Consider the following 25,494-nt stretch of genomic DNA (forward strand, 5'->3'; position numbering starts at 1 on the left):
GAAAGTAACTATTGCGTTACTTAAAAAAAAAAAAAAAAATCAAATAGGCCTATGTCAAATAATTTGGATGCCCCCAGTATTAAATATGTTAAATTAATGAAATGGAGACTTAATAGTGTAGATTAGTGTTCAATGTTTTATAATAATAATTTATACTATTTTAATGTTGCTGTGGGACAATGTGAGAGACGCCTATTAAATTCAATATATTATTCTAAATATTAGCATTACTATAGTAGAACAATAAAACATTATAGATGGTTTACTTAATATCGCACAGACCCCAACTGGCCAACAAATAAGTTTAAAAATAAATTATGCTTCTTAAGAAATGTACCAAAAATGAATAAATAATAATAAAAAATATGCATACTCTTTGTGCATATTAAAATGATTAAACTGTTACACAACTTCACAACTAGTAGACATACTGTAGCCTGAGTATTTTCTTCCTAACAAAAGTAAACAGTTTAACAAGTGCTCTCTTAATATAATACTGAACAATTTACCAAAAAAAAAAAAATATATAATACTAAAATATAATATTTTGGGGGTTTATTTTTATAATAGCGAACGTCATCATCAGAGATTATTTAAGCCAAATTCTAGACATGTTTGCCGCACGTGTTTCCAACCGGTCAAACAAATATGTTTTCTGTGAATGTTCCCTGCAGGTTATTTTCGGGTTTATTTTATAACCTAAACAGAACGTTACCTGACGGTAATTTTTTAGATTTTACTTGTATAACCCTGTAAATTAATTAACGTTGCAGATATGTGTCATTTATTTATAAACAAACTATATAATGCTCGGAGTCGGACACCCTCGGTCTCTCTTGCGCAACTGTTGAGCGCGCTCTCGGACACATTCGGTCTCTCTCGCGCATTGAGCGCGCTCGCGCCAATCGCTTCGCTTTTGTCCACTCCGGCGCCTCATAAACACACACACACACACACACCAGAGAAAAAAACTTTGCAGGTCCTATGGCGGAGAGAGAGCCTACTCGGATGAAAGCCGCTTCAGTGAGTTCAATTATAGTAACGCCACATTTTTTTTGTCAGTAACGGTAACTGCGTTGTAACGGGGGAAACAGTAATTCGTTTGATTACTCGTTACTGAAAAAGATAACGCCGTTAGTAACGCCGTTTATTTATAACGCCGTTATTCCCATCACTGATTATGTAGTAAAGCATCTCACCCTTCTCTTCCCTGCTTGTGCCTTTTTTTCTCCACAGCTTATTGGGTATTTATCTGCATGTTACAGCGATATCTGAAAACTTTGTTTATGTCAGGGAGTTCCTGGAATGTCACATATGGCTCTTCTTCACGTGTTCCATATATGGACTAAATGTGCACAGGGCGCCCTCAGGCTGCCGGTATGGATTGAAAATACAGTATATCAGAGTATCCAAAGCTCATAATAATTTCATCGGCCCATTTTGGGTATAAATCCAATAAATATTATTCCTCTCTATGGAGATCTGACGTAAACCTATGAAAATCTATCAATATTTGTCAAAAACTGCACAAGCTAAAAGCCCGAGGGACATTGTTTTGTCAAGCGCTTTCATGACGACTACATAGGAGTTTTTTTTTTTTTTTTTTATGGGAGCGGCTGACGCTCATAATTCATATTAAAGGTATCGACTAATTTTTTCATTACATAACTCCTGACACAAATTAAGAAATAACTGTCACTATAAGTTTCTCAGAATAAAATAGTGGTCAAATACTGAAACTAGAGTCGTATATCTTTTTAATGATGTATAGTTTGTCAAGGTTCTAACATTAAATCTAATAGTAACTTTGAACTATTAAAAACAAAAAACGATTCAGTGCGCCGGCGTCCTCGCACATTCTATATGAATTATCTTTCACTTCGACAAATGAAAACATGGACTCCAAGTAGGGCCAGGGGTCTCCTTCCTCACCGCCACGATCACTCGAAGTTGAATGGTGTTTCTGGTTCTTCCATCTCGAAACAAATTAACAAATCTCAAGTGTTCTCAATGGAGGCAGGCAGCAGAGCGAAAGGCAGAACAGGAGCACGCGTGGTCTTCTTGATCGCTTGATTCCCTCAATGATGAGCAAGCTTCATCAAACCTGGTGACAGAGCCATCTACCGCTCCGGCAGTGATTATGTGGGTTTGGAATGATTCGTAACATTTTTATAATTGTAACGAGTAACTATGCAGTACATAAAAAATGTATTGGAGTAAAAGTATTAAACTCATCGAAAATATGTAAAAGTGGAAGTAGGACAAAAAAATTATACTCTACTAGAGTACAGATACAGCCTTTTAGTACTTAAGTACAGTAGTGAAGTAGTTCTACTTCGTTACTATACATCTCTGGTTGTCATTGGCAAACCACTTAGAGCGCGTTTTCCGGAAATGTCACTCCTCTTACTATAACCATGAGTTTCATCTGCTCAGGTGTAAATATTAACAATGCCGTCAATTTTGCCATAGCAATTTGAGGCCGATTCAGACCCTGAGAATGTTTACGAACAAGAAGATCGCACAGAATCTTTGCAAGCACGGATTTTACAGGACGTTTCAGAGTGGTGGGTTCCACAGTGAAAGATCAGTAAACAGACTTACAAAAGCAAGAGCCCCATAACTAAACACTTCATCAACATTGTAATGTTGGCTAGCAGGCTAGCGGAGCCACAAATAAATCATACATGTTGTGATCCATTAACAACTACTTGTCCCGGCTGCTCAGTCTTTCAGGAGAAGTTTTTGTGTGTAGCAGCCATTGTACTCTCTTAGGTTCTGGAAGCTGTCCTCCGTAAAATGTGAAGCACAGCGATAAACGTTGGGGTTATAATGTTCAGGAACAGTGTTAAAAATAAATTTTAGCCACTGTTTTCTATATACATCCACCATAGGAAGGCCAAACAAAGTTTATGGAACTGGAGTGAAAAAAACCCAGCATCTCTTCAACATGGCAACAACACATTACTAAAGCAGGAGGTCTTCTTCGTCTTCTCTAGCACAGTTCAACCATGCCTTTCCCACTTTTTTTTGCATATTCCTTGGGCGGGTATTATTTAAATGAGTGACATTGTGACTCCACAAGATCCGGAAAAAGCACGTTGTAGTCCCAACGAGCCATTTGTTGTAGTTCTTGAAAACAGTTTTCTGTTGAAGAGAATATCTCCCTTTGGAGTGGACTTTGAGCTTTGTAACCTTGCAGATCTTTTTTAATGTTCAAACAGCAACATTATACACAAAATTTGAAAAAGTGAAAAAGCAAAATAGGACCCCTTTAATTGTATATTGTATATACAGATGTTTAAATGTTTTAGCTTCCGTTAATGATAAAAACACTGCTTCAAACATGCTGTCTCACCTCATGCAGAATCAATATCTGAATCCGAGACATGTGTAATGGAGAAACGTGACACATTGGATGGAGAAATGGTAAAACGAGAGACTTGTGCAACAGGTTTAGTGATGCCGGTCGGTAGGCTCGGCTTTGCAGTGATGTCCGGAGGAGACCCCTCGGAAGATGTGGGAAGGGGCAACAATGGGAAATCATCTTCCCATTCAAACCCTGCACCTAAGATCAAAGACAAAGAAGGATGGTAAATAGATAGTGTGATAGATACTTAAATCTTTTGTGCAGCGAAAAAGAAGAAGAAGCTTACTCTCTTCTGATATGTTTCCATCAGAAGAGTCATCGGAGGCATTGACTTTTTCCTGTTGGTTTTGCACTTTACTCTTTGCGCTCGATTTGCTTGTCTCTCCACCCAAGGGAAAACTGTGATCTGCCAACTCTCTGGTTGGACTTTCCTGGAGGCATTGACACAAAATTTTATGATTAAACTTCAAAAGTACTCAAATGTGATTCAATATGTCATCGAAAACTGTCTTGAAATATCTGGACAATACATACCTGGTCAAACAGAAAGACGGTGACATCATCGAAGAATGACACCACCTTCTTTTTGCTTTCCATTTCATCAGACAGTGAATCACTGAGCACCATTGGCATCTTAAGTAGGCTTCTGAGTTTGTGTGCATCACTGCAATCGCTCACAATAATAGGAACGGTCAAGATCTCATCCTCGCTTTCTTCGCTCTGCTCCTGGATGCTGTATGTGCACAGGTCCTCATCGGATTCATCGCTGTCTTCAGAGTCACCATCTTCCTCATCTGCCTCCTCTCCATCTGTGGGAGATACCCGTCCTTCTAATGGAGGAGGAGGAGAGCCAGAACGTATGGAGCTTCTTTTACGTCCTCCTTCTTCACAGTCCTTCCTTCTGGATTCCAGCCCCTCATGTGTAGAGAAACTGTTCCTTTCTGCTGTTTCCTTCTGAGACGCTAATTCCTCTTCAGACAAAATAGTACAGCCCACATCTTTGAACATGGCCGCTTCATTCTCATCATTAAGGACCTCTGAAATGGACTCAATTTTGGTGTTTACAACATCGCCCTCAGATTGGTAAGGAGTCAGACTATCTTCAATGCCAACTTGTGTGAAAGAGTCCTCTTGCTTTACATCAGGACCAAGAAAAGTATTTGAATCAGATACTTCTGATTTTGGTGGTGGAAGTTCTGCAGAAAGATCTGAATCTATACCAAGATTTTCATCATCATCATCAAAATGATCTTTTATGGCAGACACTTCATTGTCAGGAGGTGAGAGGGACACACTACAGATTGTGTTGCAAGCAGACACACCTTCATCTATCTTAGATGGATTGTTTGAGGTGGAATCATCAGCCTTTTCTGGAGTATTTTCATGGCCCCTTGTAGATGTCATACAATATTCCTCTCCCTCTGTCTCCTTCTGTGGAGGAAGTAGCTCCTCTTTATCTATAATTTCCTCCAGTCCATCTTTCTGATCATCAAGTTCATTGATGTCCTCTTCGCTTTCTTTATCTTTCCCAGCATCATAGTCAGAGAAGTAGGCCGAATCTCTGTATGGAGTTTTATCACTCAGTGCTTTCAGTTCTCCATCATTGCTCTCAGATGTTGTAAAGGCCATTACAGTATCAACATTGCCCTCTAACTTCTCTTCCTCTGTCCTTTTAACCTCTTGTTCTTCACTGACAAAGTTAGTCCCAGATGTTACCTTTCCCAATGGTTGGATAAAAGCCTTGGAATCTTGTAGCTCATGGGGTTCCTTTAGGACAAACTCTGGAGATTCATTGTTTTCGGTGTCATAACCACTGTCCACAGTCTTGGGAGAGCTTGATGGGTGGATGGAGGCAGGGCTGAGTGTCTCACTAGAACATGCTGTAGATGGTATGTCAATGGAGTCCATTGAATCAGGGGTACCAACCTGCTTTTGTAATGACTTGAATGTTGGATTGGCGTAGTCAACATTTTCTGCTTCTACCGTGAATTCACAAAAAATCCCTGAGGTTACATCAGTGATGTCATCATCGCTGCAGTCATCAATCTCTACCAGGCTGATACTAGAGCATCCACGGTCCACACCGCTGTCCGCTGTCTTACTCAACTCTGACTCTGGCTCTGATTTGGGTAACTCTGATAGGGATTTTTTCAACTGTGAAGGGATGGCAGTAATTTCAGTTTTAGGATCTGCTGAAGATGCATCTTGATGCAAAGCTTTTTCTTGTTTTAAGTTGGTTTCCCCTGCCGCAATATGCACATATTGCTCCGAAATGTCAAACTCTTTGGCTCCTTCCCTTGATGACTCTATTTTGGAGACTATATGTCCAGCAGATAAAGGTGCTTGGCCTAGATGTTGGTTTTTTGGGGGCAATGTCATGGTTTTCCCTGGAATACAGTCGATCATGAAGCAGTTCCTCACAAGTGTTCCTGTTAGAGGGTCTACAAAATGTGAACTGCTCAAAGCTTGACAACATGGTACAGGATACACTTCAGCCTCTCTGGGTTCATGGCACATATGGATATACGAGTTGCACTCGGGTGAAGGGTTTGAAGTTATGTGTCTTCCATGCACCAAGCAAGTGTTACTTTTTACCGTTGTCTCTAAGTAGTCAACAGGTTTAGCCATATGGTACGGCAGGGTCTGCTCTTCTGGCCACGTATCCTCAATGTCTGTCATTGGCATAGTGTAGTGGAAGTCTGCATACGAATCCTGGTGACCAGACCCCCGCCTCTGATGCAAAGTCATTGTGTTTGTATTTGCTGGATTGCCGGTGGACCAGCTTCTTCCTCGTCTCTCCACAAAAATGTATTCCTCTTCATCAGAGTCGCTGTCATCTCGTCCTACAAATATAGCACCACCTGACGCCATGTCAATACAAACTGAGTGGCTACCTGGCATAGTTTTCCTCAAGGAGCCCATCATATCATAGTATCCTCCTGTAACATTCTTTCCTATAATGGAGCCTTGGATGTTCTCCAAGTAAGGATCAGCATAGCCTTGGGGAGGACTTCCAAGTGATGGTGAGATGCCTAAAGGGTCCTCCAGTTCCCCGAGTGCCTGTCTCAGGCTTCGAGACCCCCAGCTCTCGTGTGGAGGCTGTGTTGGGTCTCGTATCAGGTAGTGCTCCATGACCTTAGGAGGTGATGGTTCATAGTAGTAACCTCCATCCCTGTCTTTGTATGAGACATAGTGACCAGACTCCCATGCCCTAAGGGGGCTACCATGTCCCAAAAGAGGCTCCATTGTTAAAGACATGGCAGGACTGGTATCCGAATCATAGGCACTGCTTTTATGGACATCTGCTGACCAATAAATGTCTGGTTTAGCTTCAGGGGGACAGATTATACACTCCCCAGAGTCTCCACTACCTGTTAGAAAGCTTCCATTGCTGCCCCCGAACTCTGGACTGTAAGCACACATGGTGAAGTTCATATCAATATTGCTTTGTATGGGTTCCTCAATGCGGATATAGTATTCATTACTCACTGATGGACTATGGGCACTCAGGACTGGTACCACGACAGGGTTATGTAGTTGTTTGGGCTCATAATATGAAGGAGAAACCCCTAGGGCGAGTCCCTCAAAAGAACAGCCCCCCACTATTCCACCTGGAGGGTAGTAGACCTCCTGACAATGTGGATTGCTTTGACCCAAAGTGCCTGTGGTGGATGAGGAATGGTAGTGCTGTTCAGCCTGTGCCTGCTCCCACTTGTACTCAAAGTTGAGGCCATGGCTGGTTTCAGTAACTGTTAGGATGTCATCTCCAGATTCTGAATGGTAGCCGTCTCCAGTGGGGAACTGCTCCAGTAGGGGGAATGATGAAGTGGTGGATGAGAGGGGCATGTTGATTGCAAGTGCACCAGCTCCATGGAGATTAGCATGACTTGTGTTTGGTCTCATGGAGTTCCAGCGTTTCTCGAAGTCTTCCTCTGCCTCACTGGCTCCTTTGGCACATAGATAACTAAGCAGCAGATGAACTTCTTCTGCATTGGGCCTCTGGTCAGGCTGAAGCCAACAGAACTGCATTACTTCATACCTGGTAAAACAGAAACACAAATACATTTAAGGCAAACACTTCTTAATGAGCTTTTATGACTTTTGATCTATTTTTCAGTGAAAATAAATAAAAAAATTCTTAAAACCAAATACATTTACTTGAGAAGCAACACTGCATAAGATATTAAATTTGTTAATAGTTTGCATACTAAATATAATTGTATTTTGCTACATAAAAGTGCACGAAGGCGAAGATACCATCAGAATAGTTTTTAATCCAAAATCCAAAGGATACATAGGAGAATCACGGGGGAACACAACCACATAACTTAGATGTTACAACATTCTTTTTACAGTTTTTTTTTTTTACATTCTTTCAGTTCTTTTTACAGTAGTTTTTTTTTTTTTACTAAAATCTGACCATTCACTAAGACTAAATGTATTTTACATATTATTATTATTATTATTTTATTCAAGATACAATCTATAAAAACAAGTCTTAATATTTAACGCAGTGTTGGTCCTCTAATCAATTTATTTTCTTTTAAGAATTTTTAGAAATTGTAACTGGAAAATTATATTATTAAGTATTAAAATATAGAGTACATTGTGTTACAATGTTTTGTAGTGTACACTTGATCAAATCTATTAAATAAATTTGATCATGAATATTAATCATTAATCATTGATCATTAAAATAGTTTTAAGAGCAAGGACTCCAAAAGACAAGGGTGAAAATTTAAAGGCTCTAGCGAAGTGAAAATTCAAGACTCTAACTCTGGGTAATGGTTAATTAAATGAGTAAGAGCAACATAAAGTTTATTAGACACCCACCAGCGGTCAGCAAGAGGGTACTTAAGAAGTGGCTTGGGCAGCTTCAATTGTTGGTCCTTCACAGCATAGCTGAGAACCTGTCGGTCTGAATAATGGCGGTACGGCTGATTCCCCAACTCAAACAGCTCCCAGATGGTTACACCAAGTGACCTATGTACAGAGTTTACAACATATTCTGGTAACTAATAGCAATTAATGCATCAATCAATAATGACTTGTTATCTATCTAGCCATATAGACACTACAATAATATAGGTTATTTAAGAGGTGGTGCGTTCTTCCTAAACAGCCTAACTGCAAAACAAAGGCCTAAATTCAACATTATATTTATGTTATACTTCCTGCAGTGCACACGGATGCAAAAATCTGCTATTTGTTGTAGCATTGAGTAAAGGTACAGACCAGATGTTGCTTTCCTTGGTTTGGTCCACCACCAGCAAGTTACCATGAACCTCATCCACCAGTTCAGGGGCAATCCAGCGTAAAGGAATCCAGGTCTGGTCTGATGTCACAAAGTAGTCGTCCTGGGGATGAACAGATATGAAGAGTGAAAAAGCTCAAAACTAACTTTGAAAAGTAAATGAATGTAATGTAAAACTCATGTTTATGAATTTATAGATATTACATATACACTCACCTAAAGGATCATTAGGAACACCATACTAATACTGTGTTTGACCCCCTTTCGCCTTCAGAACTGCCTTAATTCTACGTGGCATTGATTCAACAAGGTGCTGAAAGCATTCTTTAGAAATGTTGGCCCATATTGATAGGATAGCATCTTGCAGTTGATGGAGATTTGTGGGATGCACATCCAGGGCACGAAGCTCCCGTTCCACCACATCCCAAAGATGCTCTATTGGGTTGAGATCTGGTGACTGTGGGGGCCATTTTAGTACAGTAAACTCATTATCATGTTCAAGAAACCAATTTGAAATGATTCGAGCTTTGTGACATGGTGCATTATCCTGCTGGAAGTAGCCATCAGAGGATGGGTACATGGTGGCCATAAAGGGATGGACATGGTCAGAAACAATGCTCAGGTAGGCTGTGGCATTTAAACGATGCCCAATTGGCACTAAGGGGCCTAAAGTGTGCCAAGAAAACATGCCCCACACCATTACACCACCACCACCAGCCTGCACAGTGGTAACAAGGCATGATGGATCCATGTTCTCATTCTGTTTACGCCAAATTCTGACTCTACCATCTGAATGTCTCAACAGAAATCGAGACTCATCAAACCAGGCAACATTTTTCCAGTCTTCAACTGTCCAATTTTGGTGAGCTCTTGCAAATTGTAGCCTCTTTTTCCTATTTGTAGTGGAGATGAGTGGTACCCGGTGGGGTCTTCTGCTGTTGTAGCCCATCCGCCTCAAGGTTGTGCGTGTTGTGGCTTCACAAATGCTTTGCTGCATACCTCGGTTGTAACGAGTGGTTATTTCAGTCAAAGTTGCTCTTCTATCAGCTTGAATCAGTCGGCCCATTCTCCTCTGACCTCTAGCATCAACAGGGCATTTTCGCCCACAGGACTGCCGCATACTGGATGTTTTTCCCTTTTCACATCATTCTTTGTAAACCCTAGAAATGGTTGTGCGTGAAAATCCCAGTAACTGAGCAGATTGTGAAATACTCAGACCGGCCCGTCTGGCACCAACAACCATGCCACGCTCAAAATTGCTTAAATCACCTTTCTTTCCCATTCTGACATTCAGTTTGGAGTTCAGGAGATTGTCTTGACCAGGACCACACCCCTAAATGCATTGAAGCAACTGCCATGTGATTGGTTGATTAGATAATTGCATTAATGAAAAATTGAACAGGTGTTCCTAATAATCCTTTAGGTGAGTGTATATACACTATATATAAACTGATAAAAATGTATAGATTTAAATGTACATACCTTGTACTTGTTTTGCGATAGTCCATAGTCTCCAATCTTGACATTTATGTCTGATGTTAGCAGGCAATTTCTTAAAGCCAGATCACTGCAGAAAATCAGAGCAACATAAATAAATAAATAAACATATGATAAGCACCTTCTGAAAATAGAACATGGCCTAAATGTTTTCATACCACTAGCTAGCTCAAAAGATAACTGGAAGTTATTTACTCAATTGGAACCACGCATAAAATGAACACAGTAGTAGTTACAAAGTAGGACAGATGCAGTGCCAGAAATAGCCATAATTTTACTTGCATTGTGATGTTACTTTCCAAAAATAACTCTCTTGTTTTCAGGAACCTGTTCACAGTATCTTGGCTGACATGTTGAAGTTGCTTGAAGAAGTGTGGTGAGCCCCGACAACAAAATCACTGATGCTGGAGTGGAGTAAAAACACTCAGGCAGCACCAGGAGATTGTTGCAGGGAGAAACCATGAAACAGGAAGCAGGGAAAGCAGATATTCACACTCATTAGCTTCATACTCATACTTTAAATCTGATGGCAGTCTCCCAATAGTCTATTTGAGAGTGATAATAAAGGATGTGATGATAACTATTATACAGTACTTCCTAAAATTAAAGGATTCAAAGGTTCTCTAAACAAGAATTTTCACATTAAAATAGAATGTTATACATTAAACTATGTATGAAAATGTTGGCTGACCTATGGGTGAAGTTGTTTTTGTGAAGGTGAAGCAGGCCTGAAGTGATCTCACATGCCATTCTCTGAAGCAGTAAGGGGTCAGGGGTCAAGGAATCTGCTGCCCGGCAGCTGCGCAGGTAACCTTTAACATCACCCTGTTATCATGGGAAAACAAATGCTAAAATACAAAGGTAAGGTGTAAATTCAAATCAGTATGCATAATCATCAAAAGAGTGTGCTGTCAGACTGATTTGCCTCAGCTATCCACTGGGGGGAGTTATATAACAAGACATTATTAGGTCAGCAACATTTGATGTTGTTGCTAAGGGTTGATCTGTTGACTTAAATGATGTAGCACATGTGACCTAGCTAAGCAATAACAGGAGAAGAATGATATAAAATAAAGAAGCACACTCTCATGTGTGGCTCTTCCATATAAAATAAAGCACAATTACATACAAAACAAGCAGGCACAACATTAGGGTGTTGTGCATAATTGCCACGGCATTGCTATATGGTTGCTATAGTATGAGGGGTTTCACATTGCTATGTGGTTGCGAGGTAGTGCTAGAGTGTTCTAGCTGGCTGCTATGTGGTTGCTTACTAGCCCAATTCTATAAAGACTACGATATTCTGGTCTATAGATATGGACTATGGGATTTTTATCACCGGTTTTATCATCCACCAGGCAAAAATCATCGGGTTACTTACAAACAGTGTTAAGGAAAGTTACTTTTAAAAGTAATGCATTTCATCGAGTTATACCCTAAAAGGTAACTAATTCTGTTGCTTAGTTACTTTTTATGGAAAGTAATTTGTTACATTACTTTTGCGTTACTTTTTCTCACCTGGGCTGGGCTTTCTTGTTTGTTTGGCAATGTAAAGTCCCTTTCACGAAATTGCAAGTAACTTGTGTTACTTATTTGAAAAAATAATGCTTTACTTTACTTGTTACTTGAAAAAAGTAATCTGATTATGTAACTCACGTTACTTGTAATGCGTTACCCTCAACACTGCTTACAAAATATACTTCTTCCCCTCAAATTCGCTTGATTTTAGGTATGAATTGTGTTTATGAGATAAGCCAAAATGTAACACTTTAGGTTAGAGGTTTTAGAGAGGAAAAAACACAAAAATTATAAAATAAAATAAAAACAGAAAAACAGAGCTATTAGACTAACCAGTGGGCAGAACTCCATGACCACTAAGTAGGGTGTGACCTCTGTGCACTGAGCGAGGCATTGCACTAAAGCCGGATGCTGGAGAGACCTGCAGAAAGAGTTTTACCCCAATCATCACTGCAATACACTACAGTCAGTCTCCACTTTGGTTTTAAAGAGATCACTCAAAAAGGAATATTCTGTCATCATTTATATTCACCCTCGTGTAGTTCCAAACCTGTATTATTTTTTCTGTAGTAGAACCCAAAAGAACAATTTCTCTGTTCGCTGTTTTTTCTCTCTCTAGTAAAAGTCAGGGGGGTCAGAGTAGTTTTCAAACCCTTTGAATTTCATTTTATGGGACAACCCTCTTCAAAATATCTTCTTTTGTGTTCAGCAAAATAAAGAAAGTCATACAGGGTTTGAACAGCATGAAGGTGAGTAAATGACAGAATATTATTTTTTGAGTGAACTATCCATTTAATGTCCTACATTTTAGTTTGTTCGTTACAAATGACACATTTTTTTTACTAGACATTTTACCCAAAGCCACAAAACAACACTGATCCCACTGACTTTTACTTTATGGAGAAATAAAAAAAGCAAACAAACAGAGACATTTTTCTAAATTGTTCTTTTGGGTTCTACTACTACGGAGCCCCCCTAGTCCACCTTTGTCAAAAAAATGTATTATAACTATCTCGTGGCCTCAAGATAAGTAACTTGTGGCCTCAAGATACTATCTCGTGGCCTCAAGATAGTATCTCGTGGCCTCAAGATAGTAACTCGTGGCCTCAAGATAGTATCTCGTGGCCGACTCGACTATCTTGAGGCCACGAGTTACTATCTTGAGGCCACGAGATAGTATCTTGAGGCCACGAGTTACTTATCTTGAGGCCACGAGATAGTTATAATAAATTTTTTTGACAAAGTGGGACTGGGGGGCTCCGTACTACGGAAGAAAAACAAAAAACAAAAATAATACAGTATATTTTTAGAAGGACAATCAGGAGGTATTTGACCATCTCCTTATTCATTCTTGCAAAATAAATTAAATAAAAGATATAAATGAAATGCAAGCAATGCACGATATGTTTACCGGTATGGCCGAGCCTCTTCCAGGAAATGCATCTGGTCCTGGACACTGGCACTGGCCTTTAGTTCCTTCACCACCGCCTGGGTACTGCTGAGACCAGAGTGAACCTCCCCCAACAAAACCTGAGAACGACACCCCACAGACACACATATACACAAACACACAAGGGAAAGACAACAGAAACACACATACAGGTATGAACAGAGGGAAAATGGACAACACACACAATTATGGACAGGGTGACACAGATAGACACAAACAGATGTGCACAAGAAGGAAATGGGCACATAGGAAGGAAGGAAGGAAATCGAAGACAGACAAACAAACCCAAAAATATTTAAATCAAGACCAGGAGTCATGCGAAAAGTTGCTCAAAGGGAAATGCAGAAAGACGAAACAACACAAAACCAGATGAAACATCGGTAAACATGCAGCCACAGAGACACAGACATACAGATGGACATACCCATTCAATGGAAAGTTGGGGTAATTGGGGTAGTGTGTGTGTGTTTATGTATGTGTGTTACAAAGACAAAGAAGTAGAGAGAAAGAAAAAAGAATGAGAATGAAAGAGGCACAAATTATTCCTATGAAATATTAAAGTGCTTCTGGAATTTACTGCAACACAGAAATTCTCGCAGGGAACAGTCAAGACACGAGTCCCACAAGCTTGAGTATTACTGAGGCATGGCAAAGGTAACGCAGCATGGAAGATATTTTTACATCCTTGGTTTTAAACTACAGAGCTAAACCGAGCTAAACCTTTGATCTGTAGCACTGTACACGAGGGCATCCATGTCTACGAGGTGGACATTCAAAACAAATATCAAATAAACAATAGACCAACTAGACTTACCTTGCCAAACCAGCCATGTCCAATCTCCTTTATATAAAGCAAACTATGGCGGCCAAGATCTGTGGATCTCAGGAGCTGGACTAAAGGATGATTATCAGACAGAGACAGAGCAAGATATTAATTGGCAAACATGGACCAGTGGCAAAATCTGGCTAATGAAATCAAGAAAAGTAGAAAAAATTGAAAAATGACGTAACACGAATAAAATATACTTCTATTGTGCAGACCATCAGATGTTCTTGCTTCTATTCTATTGCTGGAGAAGATGATCATCAGGATGATCATATGTTGACAATATCATTTGAAATGAAAAAATGTATTAAATTAGAAAAACGCAGAACAGCAGCATTTTCAACACTTGGAACCCCATTATATATAATACACATTAAATCCATTGCATCGTCAAATAAGCAAATGTATAAAAACAAAACTGATAAAATACAAAAAATAGCAAAAATGAAAGCTATGTAAAATGCAAAGAATAACAAAAAAACTCAATATGAATAATGAGAAATTAGCATCATTAGTTAAACAATATTTGAACTGTTCCAACATAACACACCCTTAGTGCACAACGGAGCGCTGTAAGTGCATTACGTGAAGATTTTCCTCCAGCTAAAAAAATCATCCTCCAAATATCCTCTCCAAAAGGCAGTGAGCAATCTTCTGAGCAAGAGTGAGGTTAAACGGCACAAAATCAAATTCGAGAGTCTGTCTTAAGAGTTCTCGCCGTGATCTATCAAACTGCTTGAAAAGCATTTTTCTGAAATGCAGAAATCAGAGAAGGCAGGGAAAGGATGAAGACTGCCGCAGTAGGGATAGATTTGACCAGTGATTTTCTGTATCGTTCAACCTCCCGTTAGACAGATCCTTGTATATCTCTATCATCTCAAAATGCCATAACAGTCCCTTTCTCTCTTTCTCTCATCTCATCATGCTCACACACAGACAGTTTATTGTAAGGGTGCATGACATACTGTCTTACTCCCTGTTCTCTTTTTATGCAGCAGCCATATTTTACGCCCATGTGGTGTTGTAGAGGCTGTTCATTCTGCCTGCCCCCTCAGAGAGCCCTCGCTGGGGAGAATTCGGCTCTTTGTCATGCCGGCGGTGCTGCTTGGTACCACTGTGAGAGGACGGAAACACTAATGCTATTATTCCTGAGGTTTCTAGTCTAAGTCTGGGAAAGCAAATGGCCGGTAAACAAATCAGAATGTTTGATGTGGGAACGGGATCCTAAATATTATATTACAATAACGGTTGCAAACAGCCATACAGCATTTATGAAGAGACTGAAGATGTAGTTACAAATTGCATGGATTGCAATTACGTGAAATTAATTTATGAATCAAATCAATGTGTATATCCATCATTAGCAGCACAAAGCCAACAAGAAAGAAAGAAAGAAAACAATCAATACTTTTTGGTCATTGAAATACAGCTGAAATAAAATGTAAATATTAGATTAAAAATTCATCTTTAAAAAAATGTATTGAAAAGCAGAAATTATGCCTTGGCAACTAAAATAAATAAGTTTACTTTAAAATTACTAAAACTAGAAATAAAAAAGCAAAACAAACATTTTTTAAAATAGTTTTATAATGACTAAAACCAAAGTAAAAATTCAATTAAAACTCAAAGTATAAAATGAAAAATTTTCAGATAATAATACATCTTCTAGTCTCTACTTGCCATCTATGATCCAAAACACAGCTGGGTTTTACAGTAGGTTAGTGTGAAGCTGTGTCAGAAATCATCACTAACTCGTTGACTCATTCACTAATCCCTATATAGTGCATGGCAGTTGAGTCCACTATAAAGGGAAGAAGTGAACGAAAATGAGAGTCAATTTGGACGTTGACAGTATACCGGAGAGCTGGAGCTGTCGCAGAAACAGCTTCGTCATATGTAGCTACTTTTATCTTACTTTAGAAAATAAACTTTATATTGTAATTATACATACCTCCACACCAACTTTGTGGTTTCATCGATACAATAAATATTAATTTTGATTATTCTTAATTTGTTATCCTTGCCACTGTTGCCTTTGGCTTGCTCAGTTGGGGATATTCAAATTAAATGACCCATCATACCACTGATCAGCTCTACCAAACTTGGATGTCTTTTTCCAGTAATAAACAAACACTGTTAAGTTGTTTTGATTGATACTGTGAAGCAGCTCTGATACAATCTGTATTGACTTGACTTAATTTGTGTTCACAATCATTAAATCAATAATTAAACACTCATCATATCATATTATTAACACGTACATTGTTTTGCGTTCAGATAACAAGGCGACTGTTATGATTACATTAGAATAAATATGCTGATTAACCAATATTTTTAAACTATCCACCAAATTTAAATTTCTTCCTTTTATTCTTGTCAGTGCACCTCAGTAAATTACTTAGTAAAACTGTTAGTAAATGCCTAAAAAAAACTTGCCTATATAATTGTCCTATTATCTCTATATTTTAATATGTTTAAATCATTTAAGTAATGATTAATTAAAAAAAAAGGTAGCGTCAAATACATTTTAAAGCAGGAATAAGAATCATCTTTAAGCTAGTGTTGGATTTTGGGAAATAGTGCTCCAGCGAGTGTACATCGGATGTTCTTTTGAAATCAGAGTGCATTGTGGGCATAAAGGAGTGAACGAATGAAGCCGTACACTCAGAATTCGGACACCACTATGAAATGTCCGACAACTGATATAGTTCACTATGTAGTATAACCACAAGAAGTGGTTTCGGACACAGCTTTAGTTCAGTCAAAAAGACCAAAACAGAGCTGAACAGAAAAACACTGAGGTCTGCCAACAGTATGACAACAAGGTGTCAACAAAAATCACATCACGTATCAGGATTTGCTCGATGTGTATATGAATATACATGAATGACTACTCTGCTTGCTCATTACCACAGTGTTGGCCAGTGACAGTGACACGCTGGTCAGATGGCTGCTGGGAATGCAGTCGTTGGGAAAATAATGGTGAGAAATCATTCCACTCTAACCAAATAGAATTATCATACATTATCAAATGTGCTTACTGCTGCTACGCTCGTCTGGCTTTATTTGTCCCTCTAGTCTATTTTTCCCAGCAATGCAAATGATAAGTGTGCACATGTTATATATGAAATGATGTGATTTTTAAAGTATTCCCTTGCTCGGAGGTAGATGTGTGTGTGTGTGTGTGTGTGTGTGAGGGTGTGTTTATGAGCACAGCTGTGTTGGGGTGGATACTGCACACCAGAGTGCAATACATGATCTGTTTGGCTGAAACCTCTCAAATCAGATGATAAACACATACAATTAGCTTCTTCATTTCTAACTGACTTCTCATGTGAAGAAAGACACGTCTGATTACAGACAGATGCTATCTGTGTCACAGTGACTGAGACCTGCACTTCCTGGCAGGAGGATTGTATCTGACCCCAACCTCATCCTTAAGGAGTGACATCATCTCAGCCATGCCTGAAACCAGGCTGTTTATTACATTCTTACAGATGGGCCCTGTGGACTATACCATAAAAGAAACCTTAGTGGGATTTTAACTTTAATGGATTAGCATTTTATCTGTCAGGTGGCAAAATACTGCATCTATTATTCACTTATTAGCGCATAAATTAAATGCCATATCAGAGGGTTGAGTGAGAGTTCTGTGAGCTAGATATGGTTAACCACAACCTCTTAACCTCTGACCTTTACTAATCGCACCACAGAGCTGTTAGCATCACTGTCAGACTATAATAAATTGAGTTGTTGTTATGGGAAAGAGGGAGACAGATGGATCGGAATGTACACATCGTCTCTCAGATTCCTCAGATTCCAAGGCACATTTATGTAGGCTGGCTGAGGCGGCATTATGCAACAGGCAGATGTTTGTGCTGGTCAAGACTGAATAAGAGAGAGAAAGACGAAAAAATGCTCGAGTGAATAATTGTTTGGATTTTAAAACAATTTGCTAGTGGGGTAAGAAAAATAAACTTAATTAACACAATATTCTATGTAAACAAGTGTTAATCTTCAAGGATGTTTTTACTGAAAAACAAGACAGAAATGCAATTAATATTGAGAATTTGCACCAGTGAAGAGCACGCAAATCAAAGAACTCTGCGAATACTGACTCCAGTCTGTCTCTCTTCAATGTATTTGCTCCCGCCAGCGATGTGTCCTCGGGGCAATCCATAGATTCCGGTCCAGAGATTAAGACAGAATATAGAAAATTGTTGAAGGCCATATGAGAACCAAAGTTCAGAGTTGTGCACTATTTGATTTGAAACTGCCTTTTAAATTCCAATTCAGTGTCTAAACAGTGTTTTGAACAGTATTGTACAGTATATATGTTTGAAATGCGACATACACTCTTAAAAATAAGGGTTTCAAAAAAGGGGCTATCGCAGCGATTTATGATTCTCCAAAGAACCTTTTAGTGGAAAGTTCTTAAAAGAACCCTTTTTTAATCTAAAGAACCTTTTTCCAATATAAAGAACCTTTTGTGGATTTGAAATGTTCCATGGATGTCAAAGGTTCTTCATGGAACCATAGAGGGAATAGAAATACTTTGTATATTTCATCATTCTTATTAACTTAACTTAAATTGGTAAATTCCTCCTTGCATCATTCCCATTCAAATTCCAATTCAGCTTCATGTAGGGTGAGGGACAATTCAATTCAAATTCACACTCATAAATTGTAAGGTTAATAGTTAATTTTTTTATTTTGCACAGCCATGGCCATCAGCATGGAACAGCTGGCCTGGCTTCTGAGGCCCCAGAGCAAGGCAGGGCTGTGGGACAGTGTCCATCCCAGAAGGGAAGAGTGGAGGCAGCAGCAGGGCGTTGGTCTCTTCTGGATTTTACACTGGAGAACTTGTGGGTTGGAAGTGAAACCGAACACATTAACAATATTCTCTGGAAAAAATAAAAACTCGGTCCAGTCCAGAGAATGTGAAACCCGTATGGGAGTTGCATAAGCGGGGTCAAAGCGGATTCAGGACTGGGAGGAAATCCTCAACAAGCACAATCTGCTTTGGGCTTTCTTAAATGCTATCACATCTGGTCTTGCTCATATCAAAAGCTTATTTTTAATAATCAAACTATGAGGTGTGACAAAGACCCACCTGATCGGCCAGGTTGCTTGGCGACGGGCAGCGAGACCTCGGTGAGAGGCAGGATGTAGACGTCGGGACCGGTGTGAGATGGAGGCGATGCCGGCGTGGACATGTCCGCTGAGTATTCCTCTCCCTCTGCATTCTCAAACTCCTATGGTAGAAATGAAAAACACAAGAGGTCAGAGGTGAAGGTAGCAACTCTTGATCTGAGTGAGAAATGTCATAAAGAAATGTCCAGGTTATTTTTCACCCCTAGTTCAAAAAGATATTTTTTTAAAGTTATATTTTACATTAAGAAAATTAACCCAGTTTTTAGAACTGTTGAGATTTTTTTGCATTATTTTCATGATAAGAACATTTTCCCTCAAAAATCAGTTCGAAAAAATGGTTTCTTCCTCATGTTTTGTCTTTAGAAGAGATCCATGTAGTCAAATTATGTTCCTCATCATGTTGAGACATGATGTACAAGAATAAACAAGCAGTTTCTTTAAATTGAGAACAAACATCAGTGGCTGCTTTAATTGAAGTGCTTTTAACCTGATTATTTTAATGAAATTAATATAAAAAGACCATAATGCTTACTGGAACAAATGTCAGTTTATTAAACAGTCCATTAAAGAGCATGCCACTACAATCAGATCAAATAATGAGCCATCAGTTTAATCTGAAGAGCTTCAAACTTGTACGTTGTGTTCCAATGTGTTTTTCATCTCTTTATGGATGTGGTGAAACTACAAAGAGTGATGAGACAGTGCTAAGAAAAGACAAGAAAAAAACTTGGCAGGATCTAGAAATCGGAAATGCTCCTCCAGATGCAAGCAAATTTTCTGTGAACGCGAGTGCAGAGATATGGGGTTGAAGAAATGGAAAACCGTGACCTAGGGGGGGGTCACGCACACTTAAAAGTACAAGCTAACAGACATATACACACAAACATTCATGTTCCCCAATGGGCCCCATCGTCCACATCTTCACACGCCCCACACGGCTGCCATATGACCCGGCTCCTGATCAGCCCAGCACAAGGCAGCGCTACTGAACACTGTCTTGATACAGACAGTGCTGAGATTCCCAATAGGGCACGCTGTGATTCGAACTAAAGGCCTGCACTAATGTGTCGCCTAAAACCACATTGCTAAGCTCAAGTCACAGGATAAACATTCCTGCCAGCTGAATCACACTGCATTATTGATCACCTCAGGCTAATAATCAGAAACATCTTCTCTGCACTGTTATACACTCTGTAGAAGAAACATCTTATTTAAGCAAGTCCATTCAAAGTTCAATACAAGCCAACACATCCATCCAAAAACAATGTATTCGGCAGTCATCTTTGACTAAATATTTTTATGGAAATGGCTCATAAACATCTCAGTAAAAACATGCAAAAAAAAAAATATTATAAAGAATATTTTGTCACACAATATGGGGTAAATTGTCACAGCGAGAACTGTCATTAAACAGTCAATTAAAGGCTTTCAAGCGACATTTAAACTACAACAATTATGAAACATAACAAGCTGCATACATGGCATAAATGTGAAAGGTAACCTTTTTTGTTAGTCAACAGTAATTGTTATTTCAAAAAAGTATAAAATTACCACATATTCTAAAACGTGATAACTTGCAGCAATTAAAACCCAAAATTACATATTTTTTATAAATAAAAAATGATATCGATTTTTTTCTTTCTAAAGGAAAATTAAGAAATGATTCAAGATCCTTTTAACTAGATATTTGAAACCAACATTCAAAACCACTTGAAGGGCAAACCATCATTTGTGTAATTGGACTTTTGACACAAAGTGCCAAGTAGCACCTTCACCGTGTGACAACTAGCCCCGGTCTGCATAATATATTGTATTCTATGTGCACCAACATCACTGAGCAATGCAACATTTTCAGATTTTAGGTTTCAGATCACTCAACCTTATCTACTATATAAGCTACACTTTTAATTTTATAATTTTTTTTTTTTTTTAAATATACAATAGCATACACACCACTATTGTAATTAAAACAACCTTTGAAAGCTCTCTTCTAAAAGTGCAAAGATTTAATCAATTTCCCATCTTACCTGCCCTTAATGCACGTGTTAGATCTAACAGGTTGTGCTGAATCTTTAACTCTTCCCTTCCACCCCGTGAACCTGCAATGCTGGGCTCTTCACAGAGCACCTGTGAGGTGTCCACATGACCCCTGATGGATCCCTCACTGGACAGAGGAACCAGCCCATGCTGCTGCGCAACCGAAGAGTCCAGGTCTCGAGAATACATCATGATAACTCTCCAGAAAATAATACAAATAAAGAGCAAATAGATCCTCTACTTGAGAGAGAGAGAGAGAGAGAGAGAGAGAGAGAGAGAGAGAGAGAGAGAGAGAGAGAGAGAGAGAGAGAGAGAGAGAGAGAGAGAGAGAGAGAGAGAGAGAGAGAGAGAGAGAGAGAGAGAGAGAGAGAGAGAGAGAGAGAATGCAGGGAGGGGCAGTTCCTGTGTTCTTCCCCTGAGAGTGTGTGGACGACCAAAGATTAATAGTAGTGGAGACGCTTCCACAAAAATGTGAGGCTGAAAAAGAAAAAAAAATTCTAACAGGGCCAGGCTTTCACATTCTGTGCTCATGACATCACTCTTTTTTCTTCATCCTTCCTTCCTCACGCTCATTCTTTCTCACATGTGCATGACAGGCCGTTGCACAATGAGCATGCGCACATGTATGCCTGCATTTACCAACAAACACAGATATTAAAACAAGGGAAATATTCTAAACATGTTACTGTATATGCATGTGCATCCATTTGCAAAGGTTAGATATTGCGGTAACACTTTACAATAAGGTTCATTAGTTAACATTAGTTAACAACATTAGTTAGCATGCTAATAATGAACTGCTCTTATACAGCATTTATTAATCTTTGTTAATGTTAATTTAAACATTTACTAATGCTTTATTAACATCTTGTTAACATTAGTTAATCCAATGTGAACTAACATGAACAAACAATGAACAGTTGTATTTTTATTAACTAACGTTAACAAAGATGAACAAATACAGTAACAAATGTATTGCTCAGGGTTAGTTCATGTTAGTTAATACATTAACTAATGTTAACTAATGAACCTTATTGTAAAGTGTTACCGATATTGCATATCTGCTTACTGTTTTAACCACACTGTCTTTTTGAGCTGAGTACATCCCCGTTCGAATGTTTGAGGTCAGTCATTTTTCTTAAAAATGTTTTAGTTAATACTTTGATACAGCAAGGACATATTAAATTGATCAAAAGTGACAGTAAAGACATCTATGATGTCACAGATGATTTTCATCTCAAATAAATGCTGTTGTCTTTACATCAAAGAATCCTGGGGGGAAAAATTCACGGTATCACAGTTCTCTTACGAGAGTATCTCTCGTACTGCGTAATAGCTTACGCTAGGGGAAAAACTCTTTTCCGCGAGATATTGAAGCCAAAAATTATCCTTAATTTTTTATTAATGTAAAACGCTTTGCAGCAGCAAGCAGACATAGGCGAAATAGCTCGCGCGCCTATTGGTTGCTCTGCAGCAAATGCAGCAGCCTATCGAGAGAGACTCTGCGTGACGTAATGACCAATGGGGGCAATTCGCGCCCATATCGTCACGTCCCGCCAGAAGGGGCGTGGTCTCACCCTATAAATATGCTCGTTAGGCTGATACAAGCTGATTTTTACCTCTTCAGCGCTGGATCCGGAGTGAGAAGCCGCGCCGTCGAAGCAAGCCTTTCAGCGGGACGAGCTCTGGAGTCGCTGGCCTCGCCGCCTTCAACTGCCATACCTGCTGCGCTTTCCGGCGTTCTATATCCTTTTCATACTCTGTGTGTATTTACTCTGTTGAGAGTGTTTGCTCGCTTACTTGACGCGACTCACACTTCTCTCACAAAAAGAGCTGCGTCTTTTTAAAGATGCCTTCCTGTGGCTCGTGCCGCGCCCCGCTCAGCGATGGAGACCGGCACGTCATCTGTGTTTCCTGCCTGGGTGAGGATCACGCGGCTCTCGCGCTCGCTGACGGCGGATGCCCTCATTGCGAGCTTTTGCCCATGGTGACTCTGAGGACTCGCCTGGCATCATTCTCCGAGCCTTCACCGCAGCCCGCCGTGGTGCCGCGCCGCAAGAAGCGCCGCGCCCAGCGCGCTCCCGAGCTTTCTCCAGCCCGCCAAAGCTCGCCGGTTCGCCCGCCAGCTTCGCCGGTTTCGCTCGAGTCGCTCACTGACGGACAACGGCCGCCGCCTGCCGCCGCGTCCATCCACGAGTTTGACGAACCCACCGAGGTGTGTTCTCTTCTGGCATCCGATAGTGAGGATTGGGCGAGCTCCGTGGATCTCCCCTCCGCTAGCGTTTCCCGCCAGCCCACTGGTAAGAGAGCCGGCATTGAGACTGAGCTGATGCGTCTGCTCTCTCAGGCCGTGGAAAGCATCGGCCTCGATTGGGAGGCGCCCGCGCAGCCGCCGCGCAACAGAATGGACGGACGCTTTCTCGGAAATGACGAGGCTCCGACGAAATCGCGGCCCGCGCCCTTCCTCCCGGAACTTCACGAGGAAGTGACTAAATCGTGGAACGCCCCCTTCTCCGCCAGGCTGCGTACCTCTGCCTCTGCTGCTTTCTTCTCGGTGGATGGCGCGAAGGACAGAGGATACCTTTCTGTTCCTCCTGTGGAACCAGCTGTAGCGTCTCATCTCTGCCCGCCCTCCGCTGGACGGCGCGCTCACACGACGCTACCCTCTAAAGCCTGCCGAGTGACGGCAACCATGCACGGTCGCGCTTACACCGCCGCCGGGCAAGCAGTTTCAGCGCTGCACACTATGGCTATCCTGCAGATCTACCAAGCCGACCTTCTCCTTAAATTGGACGAGGAAGGACCCGGAGCGATCTGCGTGGCGGACCTGAGAAGCGCTACAGACCTCGCTCTTCGCGCTACTAAAGCCGCTGCACAGGCCATAGGATGGAACATGGCCTCTCTCACCGTGGCTGAGAGACATTTATGGCTGACGCTGTCCGAGATGACGGAAGCCGAGCGCTCTGTGTTCCTCGACGCGCCCATTTCACAAGTGGGCCTTTTCGGATCTGCCGTCAAAGATTTCGCGGACAGATTCATGGAGGTGCAAAAGACTTCGCAGGCCATGAAGCACTTCCTTCCGAAGCGCTCGAGCTCCGCTGCAGGCCGCTCAAAACAGCCGTCTGCTCGCAGTTCTCAGCCGCAGCCTGCACCGCCCGCCGCCGCCGCTTCACAGCGCCGCCACGCCCGAGACCAAAGACCGCGCTCTCGCTCTGCTGGACGCCGCCCCCCTCAGCGCGGGCCCCGGCCGAGGATTGAGATCAAGCCCGAGGCCTCAAAATCTTCCTAGCCATTCTAGGAAAGCGATGGTGTTCAGATCCCGCTGCGGCCGGATTTCCACCAAAACTTCTCGCTCGGTCAGTTCCAAACATCGCGACTGTCCCAGTGTATTTCGCAGTGAGCCAGCCGGTGTCTCAGCCCGTTTGCCTGCGCACAAAAGCCGTTTTTACGGCTACCCAGATAAATCCAATAAAGAGTGCATTTTCTGGTGTTCCGGCCACGGCCGATGGTGTTATAAGTGTTGTAAGAATGCCCACCCAGTGCCCATTCACACACACAGACACAGCCCGCCACGGTGCAGGGCTAGCACAAATAAAATCGACTCCGGTCGATTGTGCAAACAATGTAGTAAACGCGCCCATGTCACCATGCCCGCTCACACTACATGCTGCGTGTCCCTTGGTTTCTGTAAAAACGAAACCAACACACATTCAGTCGGCCATGAACGACAGTGTTTTCAGTGTAATAAATGTGCCCGCAGCCCCGCGCCCACATTTTGTCACAGACACGCCGATTCCTACGGGATCTCCCCCGCTCGCTTTTTCTGCACAATCTGCCATAAAAAAGCTGAGCGCGGTCAGGCCGCCCGCTGTGATCAGCGCGCCCCCCGCCTCGAACGCTGTAAACACGGTGTTGTGTTCCCAGTATGCCCGGGCTCTCGAGCTGCCGTTTTGCCGCGACCAGAGCCCGGATTTCATTCTGCCCCTAGCTATTCATGCAGATGCGTGGTCAAAGCTTCCCGGGGTATCAGAATGGGTGCTGAACACTATAAAGAGAGGCTATTCGCTACAATTCGCTCGACGCCCGGCGCGCGTCGAAACTACGGTGAAAAACGAAGTGTCTCATCTACTTCGTGCCGAGATAGCGAAACTACTGAGCAAAGGGGCTATAGAACCTTTATCTCAGGCTCAGAGCGAAGGGGGCCTATACAGCAGATATTTTCTGGTACCGAAAAAGGATGGGGGTCTCAGACCCATTTTAGATCTACGACAGCTGAACAGAGTGCTTGTCAAACGCCAGTTCAGAATGCTTAAGACCAGGAAAATCCTCGCGCATGTGCGCCACGGGGACTGGTTTATGTCGATAGATCTGAAAGACGCCTATTTCCA

At 41.1% G+C, this 25,494-nt stretch overlaps 1 protein-coding gene across 1 annotated transcript in view; it reads right to left on the minus strand.

Moving 5' to 3' along the window:
• aatkb (apoptosis-associated tyrosine kinase b) overlaps positions 1–25,494 on the minus strand; it is a 61,987-nt gene that overhangs the window by 2,983 nt on the left and 33,510 nt on the right. The window contains exons 3-13 of the mRNA XM_056233682.1: positions 19,029–19,170; positions 13,904–13,983; positions 13,051–13,169; positions 11,973–12,060; positions 10,813–10,946; positions 10,107–10,191; positions 8,606–8,727; positions 8,204–8,353; positions 3,905–7,409; positions 3,657–3,801; positions 3,359–3,568 (exon numbers count right to left, since the gene is read on the minus strand). Of these exons, the coding sequence (XP_056089657.1) occupies positions 3,360–3,568; positions 3,657–3,801; positions 3,905–7,409; positions 8,204–8,353; positions 8,606–8,727; positions 10,107–10,191; positions 10,813–10,946; positions 11,973–12,060; positions 13,051–13,169; positions 13,904–13,983; positions 19,029–19,170 (4,779 nt within the window). The 3' untranslated portion in view covers position 3,359. The remainder of the gene's footprint in view (positions 1–3,358; positions 3,569–3,656; positions 3,802–3,904; positions 7,410–8,203; positions 8,354–8,605; positions 8,728–10,106; positions 10,192–10,812; positions 10,947–11,972; positions 12,061–13,050; positions 13,170–13,903; positions 13,984–19,028; positions 19,171–25,494) is intronic.

This window comes from Rhinichthys klamathensis, unplaced genomic scaffold (assembly GCF_029890125.1).
Source record: "Rhinichthys klamathensis goyatoka isolate OS25496 unplaced genomic scaffold, OSU_Roscu_1.1 h1tg000376l_1, whole genome shotgun sequence".
Taxonomy (NCBI): domain Eukaryota; kingdom Metazoa; phylum Chordata; class Actinopteri; order Cypriniformes; family Leuciscidae; genus Rhinichthys; species Rhinichthys klamathensis.